At 44.4% G+C, this 9,811-nt stretch overlaps 1 protein-coding gene across 1 annotated transcript in view; it reads right to left on the bottom strand.

Annotated features, from left to right (window-relative positions):
- The window catches only part of Niban1 (niban apoptosis regulator 1), a 171,400-nt gene extending 162,513 nt beyond the window's left edge, over positions 1-8,887 (bottom strand). Inside the window, exon 1 of the mRNA XM_031384614.1 lies at positions 8,676-8,887. Within this exon, the coding sequence (XP_031240474.1) occupies positions 8,676-8,730 (55 nt within the window). The 5' untranslated portion in view covers positions 8,731-8,887. The remainder of the gene's footprint in view (positions 1-8,675) is intronic.
- Between the last annotated feature and the right edge of the window lie 924 nt (positions 8,888-9,811).

Below are 9,811 nucleotides of genomic sequence, written 5' to 3'. Positions count from 1 at the left end.
TGCCCTGAAAACATCTGCTTTCTGCTTATACATAGCACTTGAATCGGAGACCAGACGTGGGGGAAATGTTCTAAATGCCTTCAACACCCTCCTTTCAGAAAGCCAAAACATTAATGACCTTAATGGTCTCATGGGGATATGGGTTTTCTTAAAGATTATTTTCTCATTCCCAATGCCTTGGTTCCCACTCATAAAGACGGGTAAAAGAAGAAGGTAATTATTGATGGTAGAAATTCCCAGTCTTCTGTAATTAATGTTCCTTACTTAAATCTCTATTCGCTTCATCAATATTTTGGAAAGATTTAAGATTTGGGAGTGGGATGGTTTAGTTTGGTTTGGTTTTGAGGTTTTGTTTGTTTGGGTTTTTTTTTTGTTTTTTTGGTTTTTGTTTTTTTTTTTTTTTTTTTTTTTTTTTTTTTTTTTTGGTTTTTTGTTTGTTTGTTAGTTTCAAAATAGAATCTCTTTGTGTAGTCCTGGAACTTGTTCTATAGACCAGGCTGACCTCAAACTCAGAGATCTGCCTGCTTCTGCATCCCAAGGGAGGGGATTAAAGGTGAATAACACCACTACCCAGAAGATTTAAGGTATTTTTTAGCCCACAATAAACTTATACTGTACCCTCTCCCTCCTTTAACCTCTCTCTCTTCTCTCCTGGGCAGCGACTTCTCACTTCTTAGAAAGAGGCTGTTCCAGGCTGGGGACAGAGATGGCTCCACCATGGAGCACTTGAGAAACAGAGGCAGACAGCCTTAAAGCTAAAGCTAATGGTAAACTCCTTACCATTTTCTACTGTCTTTGGATCAATTTTTCTTTTTCTTTTTTTTTTTAGAATTATTTATTTTATGTATACGAGTACACTATAGCTGTCTTCAGACACACCAGAAGATGGTGTCAGATCCCATTACAGGTAGTTGTGAGCCACCATGTGGTTGCTGAGAATTGAACTCGGGACCTCTGGAAGAGCAGTCAGTGCTCTTAACAGCTGAGCCATCTCTCCAGCCCTGGATCAATTTTTCTTAAAGGAGACCCAATATAGAAGCATTTAATGTGTTGGCTGAGATATTGTGGGCCACAGATAACAGAAGACAATGATATTAGAATAAGGCTTCTCTGTGTACAGTAGCAATTCTATAAATAACAATGGCTTATATAAGACACATGTTGATTTCTCTCTTATTAAGGTCCAAAGGAAAGTAGTCCCAAGCTTCATTTGAAGATTCTACTTATGTGAATTCCACAGGAGCCTACAATCCTTTCATCCCTCAGCTTGGCTCTTTAAAAACTCCTTTAAAAATAGGTCATTGGGGCTGGAGAGATGGCTCAGTGGTTAAGAGCACCGACTATTCTTCCAAAGGTCCTGAGTTCAAATCCCAGCAACCACATGGTGACTTACAACCATCTGTAATAAGATCTGATGCCCTCTTCTGCCTCTTCTGGGGTGTCTGAAGACAGCTACAGTGTACTTACATATAATAAATAAATCTAAAAAAAAAAGAAACCTAAATTTAAAAAAAAAACCAACCAACCAAACAAACAAACAAAAATAGGTCATTGTCCAAAATGTCATTGTCCAATTCAAACAAGTTCACATCCAGCCAGCATCAAAAAATATCAGTGCTGTCCACTTTGACCTGTGGACCAATAACTTTCTTGAAAAATGATGTGACACTTTTACTTACATCCCATTGACCAAAAGCCACTTGTATGTCCCCATCTTGATGCAAAGGAGGCTGGAAATATCTTTATTAGATTAAAAACTGTATGCTCCACTCTTGAAGACAGAGGGAAAATGCTGCTAGGAGGTCACTAGCAAGCAGTCTTTCTCACTTTCCGGTTGGTTCTTTGTGACCAGGTCTTATTGTTGAGTAGCAATTTCCTCAAGGCTAAACCCTTTCATCTTGAAGGGAAATTTCTTAAGACATGGGATATAAAGGAAGCGTGAAACAACAGGATATTTTAGGACAGAATTTTTACAAGGAGGTAAAGCAGCAAATTCTAGGTAGCGGTTCTCAACCTTCCTAACATCATGACCCTTAAATACAGTTCCTCATGTTGTGCTGACCCCCAACCATAAAATTGTTTTCATTGATGCTGCATAACTGTAATATTGCTACTGTTATGAACCATAATGTAAATATTTGTGTTTTCTGGTGGTCTTAGGCAGCCCCTGTGAAAGGCTCAGAAAACCCACCATCCTCCACTGAATGTAAACAACTTGAGGTTTCAGGAAACTCCTGAAACTGAGCAGATTCACTAGGACCCTCCCTCACCAAGAGTATATAAGCAGTAAACACTGCTGAAAGCCTGTCTCAGACAAGCCAAGCTACAGAGAAGACTCTGCTAGACAAGTCCAGCAGCCTGGAAGAAGCACCGACCACCTCGACTGCCCCAAAGAAACAAAGACCAGCTAGCCAAGCTGACTAGAAAAGACTCAAACCAACTCAGTCACCCGCAAAGGACGCTGTCCAGCCAGCTGAGCTGCCTGCAGGCTGTGAGGTGTGCTTCAGATTCCTAGCTGCTGTCACCTGTCACCATGCTTTGGAGATGTAGTTTTGAGCTTTCCATTCCTATAAGCAACCCCTCACCTATATTTATAAGTCCAATGAAACTTGTGATTGACCAAGTTGGACTTTGGTGGGATCCATATTTGGTCTATCATTACTTCCCTATCTGGGAAGGGGTGTCGGGTTGGCTTATGACAGTGACTGCCGTGTTCTGTACCCTAATTGTCTCACTGAGAATGATGCTACCATTACTAATCAGAAAACTGAACCCTGAACCCACACTTATTATCCAGACAAATCTGATCTGTTCAGATGCCCATCTCTCAGCAACAACTGAAAATAAGTGAATACTGGTCTTGAACACGTAACTCGGGCAGACCTCTTACAGGAGCTGCTCACCTCTCCTCTGCCCAAGGGAACATCACTCCAGCTTAAACTTCCGACTCTGACACCTAAGTTAACCCATCATGAAAATATGAGAGCATCGTCCTGAGGAAAAAAATGTTTTAAACTAAAACCCAGAGTTGGGGAGATAGCTCAGTAGTTTAGAGTATACTGTTTAAAGGAGAGATTAGTCCTGCAAGTTGTCCTTTGACTTCTACATGTGTGCCAGGCTGTGTTACATGTACCCCACCACACACACACACACTCACACAGTTACAGTTACAATTCATTCATTCATTCATTCATTCATTCAATTAAAAAATACACTGCTCATGTAGAGGACCGGGGCTGAGTTTCCTGTCCATCAGATAGTTCTCAGCTTCCTGTAAGTTCAGTTCTAATGGGGCCTCCAGAGACACCCACACATGCAAAATACATGGAAACCCACAAAGGCACACAGGCCTACACATAAATCTTTAAAATGAGCTGGACACACGTTAGAGGTGTGGACTCCTTGATGAACGTTTCAAAGGAAGTCACCGAGCCCTTCTCAGGCTGTCCGTTGACTGTAACAGTGAGTTCAGGAAAAAATCTTTCTCTTTCCCTCTGCTTCCTTCCCTCCTGCCCTGTCCTTGTAATGCCTGAACTGGCTTTGACATCACTCTCCCGCCTTGGCCTCCTGAGTGCTAGCTACCATTACACATGTACAGTGTACATCGAGGCCCTCAATAGAAGAACGCTTTCCGTAAGCACTTGCTTAACTGCTACTTCCTCCACTCAGGGGTCAGGTTGGCAGCAGGTCCCTTTATCCATTAAGCCATCTTGTAGGCCCTGGGAAGGTCAGGAACATTTTCCTTAACTACTTCCTGGTAGCAGGCCCACGTGCACCCACCAGACCCACATGGGGGCTGTGTAACCCTAGTTCTTGCTGAATTGCTTCTTCCAGGACTTTCACAGTCCTCTAAGGACATCTTATATGGAAGAGTTCCGGTCTAGTTTTTGTTGTTGTTATTGTTTTGTTGTAGTCATCGTTGTTATTATTCTTTAAAAATTCAAACCAGGCGTGACAGTGCACATCTTTAATCCCAGCACTCCAGAGGCAGAGTCTGGTGGATCTCTGTGAGTTTGAAGCCAGCCTGGTCTATAGAGCAAGATCCAGGTCAGCCAGGGCTACACAGAGAAACCCTGTCTCACAAAAACAACAACAAACAACAATTCAACAGTATTTTTAATTTTCTACACTTATTTATTCTTTGTAGAGGTAGGAATGTAGTGTCACAGCACAAGTGTGAAAGCTACAGGACACTGTGGGAGCTAGCTCTCTTCTCCACCACGTAAATCCAGGACTTGAACTCAGGTCAGCAGGCTTAGCAACAGCATGTTTACCTGCTGAGCCATTTCCCTAGGCCTTCTTTTAAATGTTGTATTACATTTATTTACTTGTGTGTAGTGGGGTTGGGGCATGTGGATGGAAGTCAGGGGATAACTTGAGAGAGTCAGTTCTCTCCTTCATCATGTGGACTCTAAGGATCAGAGTAAGGGCCTTGGGGAGTACCTTTCCCCACTGAGTTGTGTCATCAACCCTCAACCCTTCATTTTTAAAAGAAATAAAGTTATTGTTTCAACAAGAAAAAAACATTGTAGATGTTTGTTTTTCTGTTTCATCTAAGGCAGTGGTTCTCAGCCTTCCTAATACTGCAACCCTTTAATACAGTTCCTCACATTCTGGTGACCCCCAACCATGAAATTATTTCATTGCAACTTCATAATTGTAATTTTGTTACTGTGATAAATCACAATGTAAACATCTGATGTGCAGGACATCTGATATTCAACCCCCAAGGGGTTGAAGACCCACAGGTTGAGAACCACTGATCTAAACTTTTAACAATGCCACTTTGGGGAAGTCTTGGTTTTGTTGTTGTTGTTGTTGTTTGTTTTTGCTTTTTGTTTTTTTTTAAATAAATGACACAAAAAGGGCCAGAAAGATGTCTCAGGGGTAAAGCAGTTGTCACGTAAGCCTGGAGACCTGAGTTCAACCTCTGGAACCCATCCAGGTAAGGTCAGCTCCACCTCTTCTGACCTCAGCATGCATGCAAGGACACACTCATCCTCATACATCATAGGCAAGATAATAATAAATAATTTTAATGACATAAAAAGAAAAGAACATCTTAAGCTGACCACTGATGCCTAAACTGAATGAGCTTCATCCCTGATTAAAGGAAAATATAATTCCTTTACACAAATAGTTGAATAATTACTGAAGGCTACCAGAGGGCATCCTGAGGACCAGTCAGGCTCCGCCCTGCTTATTAATAAACATGTCTCATCATGGGAAGTTACTAGAAGTTCTCAAAGCCATCCGAAAACCTAACCCCTTTTATGGAACATGCAGGTATTGGTTAATATTTAAAACCACCATGCTCAGAATGAAGTAATTCCATAACACACCTAGCCTGGCTTTCCCCGAAGACTGACTGAATTCTAGAAACAAAGTCCTGTCAAAACATCCACACCAACTTTTTTTTTTTTTTTTTTTTTTTGAGACAGGGTTTCTCTGTGTAGTCCTGGCTGTGCTGGAACTCACTCTGTAGACCAGGCTGGCCTCGAACTCAGAAATCCACCTGCCTCTGCCTCCCAAGTGCTGGGATTAAAGGCCACCACCACCCGGCCCCATACCAACTTTTGAGGCACACAAACCACACGGTCCTTGTTAAAGGGTTGGCCTGAAAATAAGCATGGTTAGAGTGTTACCATTCTAGAAGTACAGCTGCTTCAAACAGATACAAAGTCAGCAAGCCTTAAAATTTGTGGGCTAGTTATTCTATGCCCCAGCAAAGTATATCAAGGACCAAAGAAAGTTATTGCTTCAGCAGCAGCTTTCAAAGCTATATTTCACTGTGGCTACTTTATGGGGAGCAGATTGTAAAACCGTATTTAAACTCGACCTTCAAACCTCCAATTGTTTTACTTACAATTAACTCAAAGCTTGAGGATATTTATGGGCTAAAGGATGGGTGGAGGGATAAATGCAGGGTTATGGTTTTATTTAGGGACCTGAAGCTTCAAAACTCCTGGGGAGCTCAGAGCCCCGTGATCTCTGTTTGCTCATGCAGGAACAATTCCAAGCTCCATGCATTTTTCCAAGGCTCTTTTCCCTTCTGGCATGCTCAGTGCTGTCATGTGAAGCAGAGGCTCATTTTCTCTGGAGGGACTTTAACTCCTTTCTCCCCTCCCCAGCATACATACTATGTAGGCCTCCTTCCAAATATAGAAAGACAGAAAACAATTCAAGACTAAGGGATGTAATGACTACAGTTTTACCAACTTACATATGATTATTACATGTACCTTACATAATGATTTTCTGTGTGTCGATAAAAGTTGTTTTAGAATAAAGAGGCTAACACTTTTCCTGGCTTGAGTCCAATACTTGCATCAAATCACAACAAAGGTCATGACCTTGAGGTGTGGAAGCCATGCCTGTAAAGCAACTCATCTCCCACCTTGCCCAGGGTCCTGATACTTATAACTGGCTATGGACTAACTTCTAGTGCCTCTTACTATGCAGTGAAACATCTTATAAATGCCACAAGCACGATTTTGCTCACGGACTAATGCAAGTCCCTTGTTAGTGTTCTGTGCCATCTCTGAGCCCAGCACTGGGGCAAACAGTGAAGACTAGAATTTCTAAGACTGAGTGGCCTTAGTCTTTAACTAAATAAAGCATCCATCTTTTTACCCTTGTGCAGAAGGGCCAAGACCACCCTGAGGGACAATTGACTTAGCTTATCTCCTAACACTGATGATTCCCTATTTCGAAGTGAGCAGAAGCAAGAATCTGGAAAATCAATTACAGCCCCTGCCTGGAATCTACCTTCGTAGGGCATCCTTTAAAAATATTTTGAAACATTGTGACTGACAACAAATGTGGAATTAAGAGATGAATAAATGTATTCCTTTTAGATATAAGCTTAACGGCCAGAAAGGGGCATCAGGAAACATTTCACTGTTTCTTCTAAAGAGTTACAGTAAAACTTGGAGCTTAGCTTAATACATACTTTTTTTTAATTCACTTTACATCTTGCTCACTGCCCCCATCCCAGTTACCCCCTCCCACAGTCCTTCCCCCCACACCCCTCCCCTTCTCCTCTGAGCAGGTGGAGGCCTCCCTGGGTATCCCCCTACCCTGGCACATAAAGTCTCTGCGAGGCTAAGAGCATCCTCTCCCAGTGGGCAACCCAGCTAGAACTTATCTCACAGACAACTTTTGGGATAGCCCCCTTCCAGTTGTTGGAGACCCACATGGAGACCAAACTACACATGTGCTACATATGTGCAGGGAGGTCTAGGTCCAGTCTGTGTATGCTCTTTGGCTGGTGGTTCAGTCTCTGAGAACTCTAAGGGTCCAGGTTAGTTGACTCTGTTGGCCTTCCTGTGGAGTTCCTATCCTCTTCGGCCACCATCCTTCCTCCTATTCTTCTATAAGAGTTCCCAAGCTCCATCCACGGTTTGGCTGTGGGTATCTGCATCGGTCTGCTGGGTGGAGCCTCTAAGAGGACAATCATGCTAGACTCCAGTCTGCAAGCATAACAGAGTAAAAGGCTGCTCACTCTCTCCCTATCCAAGTTAGTGCTTCAAGTTCTAGCCAGAGCAATAAGACAACCCAAAGAGATGGAGAGCAGATACAAAAGGAAAGGAAGAAGTCAAAGTATCGCTATTTTCGGATATGATAGTATACATAAATGGCCCCCAAAAATTCTACCAGAGAACTCCTACAGCTGATCAATTCTGCAAAGTGGCTGCATTTACAAAATTAACTCAAAGAAATCACTAGCCCTCCTTTTTTAATACATACTTTTAAAAGTACTTGGGAAGCCAGGAGTGGGACACTAGATTCACAACTAGTGGAATGTCTCAGGCTGAGGGCAAGATTGGGGTGGGTGGGGTAAGAGCCAAGTATGACGGAAAGATAAGGAGTCTCCACTTCCTGCAGTTTCTTGTACCGCTGAGTTTTGGTTTCTTCTGCCTGTCTCTCTTTACTGAATCATTCCTACGTCAAGATCTCCTAAAAAGATGCTTCTCCCCATCTATAACTTTTAACCACTGTTGCAAAAACACTCCAAGCTTCCCCTTTTGTTTCCCTCCCTCTCTGGGGAAGGAAGGGAACCATCCAACCTGAAAAGGTAAAGATTTCATTCTTTGTGCTTCTGATGAAATCGCCCTGCAATTGGTGTGAAGTTCAGGAGAAGGTGTGGCCTTCCCTGCACTTTACAAAACCAGGCCAATATGACCGGGAGGGAAATTCTGATCGTCCAGGAACTTCCCATCACTACCACTAAGGAAATCTCAAAACTCGAGGGGATATCCCCAGTAAACCTCTGAGAGCCACTTTTAGAAACTACTCAGAGCCAAGTACAAACAATCGAGATGTCTCCCAGCAGGGAAAGAACAGATCCTGAGGCTAGGGGGCGGGAGGGGGGGGAAGACGTGGAGGAGGAGTACGAGGGGGCACCGACCAAGTCCTCTCCAGCCACCCTGAGAGTACCTACCTCACGTGCATCCTGACGGGTCTAGCATCATCCCGTCCCTACTCCCTACCTAACCGGAGCCGCGCGCGGGTGCTTGAAACAGGACACGGACTCCGCTCTGGGAGGCGAGTGCAAGTCTAGATGCCCAACGCCGGTGGTAGCACCAGCTAGCCAGTGCTCCCTCGGAGGATCAGTGTGCAGGTAACCAGGTTAGCCCTGGCTCTGTACCACCCTGCCGCCCTGGCCGACGTACCTCGGATGTAGGCGCACTTGCCCTCGTCCAGCTGGCTGGAGGCTGAGCCGCCCATGGCCGCGGTGCTGTACCGGAGGCAGAGGACTGACACCAGCTGCGCCTGCTGCTAGCTGCTGAAGGTGGATGTGACAGGGAACTGGCTCTGTAATTAAAGGGCCAACTTCCTTGAGAGGCGTTGCCGGCCTGGGCGCCTCCTCCAGGCCCGCGCTCTCGGAAGACGTGTGGGCTGGCCCAGGGGCTGTCTTCCCGCCCTAGCTGCTCTGTTGAGCCCCGAGGGCTGTCCTAGGAGCTCCGGGGAGTACCCAAGGTAAAAGGACTTTCCTCCTTCTCAGAGGCTGACTTTTCACTAGTTTGGGGACAGCCTAGACCCATCGTGGAGGGAGTGGAGAGACCTCTTCCAGGTGACTGTAAACTTCTCCCAGCTAGAGGTTTACAGTTTCACCAGGTGGGAGGTCATTTCCCTTCCTGTTCTCCAGCCACCTGTCTACAGATCTCCCATCCCCACCCCTACCCCCACCCCCCATCCCCCATTTCCCGGAATTTCCTTGCACATTAATATGGGAACCATGGAGAGTCAACTCTCCTTGCAACCAAGAAGTTGAATTTGGGTGATAGGAACTGAGTGGGAAGCACAGAAGAGAAATGGAGAAGCTGAGAAAGTACAAAGGCCAGTCCCATACACTCTAAGCCCTGAACCTGCCTGAGATTCCAGGAAGTCCTTCCTGATACCTTAACGTTCCAGTCTTCTTACCTCGTGGCTTCAGATATGCAAGGCCACTTGTCACTTCAGTTTGGCAGTCTCAGGCAAGAACAGCCTGAGCAGAGGGGTCATCCTGATTTCTTTCTGTTCTTAGCGGCCAGGATTTTTACAATTCCTATCAATTTAACCAGGCCTAAAGACTTTAAAGCTTCTCTCCACACCTGCCTCTAAAGTTAATTCACCACAACTTTAATACAAATATTCCTCACAGCTCACCGCATCCTGCACACTAGTTAATCGGTAAAATCCCATCAAATCTAATTTCAAAATATGTCCAACGTCCAACAAATTCTTGCATTCTCCACGGTCATCCTTTCTCACATTGAGCCTTACAATAGCCTAAGGACTTTCCTCCTTCTCGGAGGCTGACTTTTCA

Source organism: Mastomys coucha, unplaced genomic scaffold (genome assembly GCF_008632895.1).
Source record: "Mastomys coucha isolate ucsf_1 unplaced genomic scaffold, UCSF_Mcou_1 pScaffold1, whole genome shotgun sequence".
Taxonomy (NCBI): Eukaryota; Metazoa; Chordata; class Mammalia; order Rodentia; family Muridae; genus Mastomys; species Mastomys coucha.
Note: the sequence above shows the minus strand (reverse complement) of the source record. Positions and strands in the feature narration are given on the sequence as shown.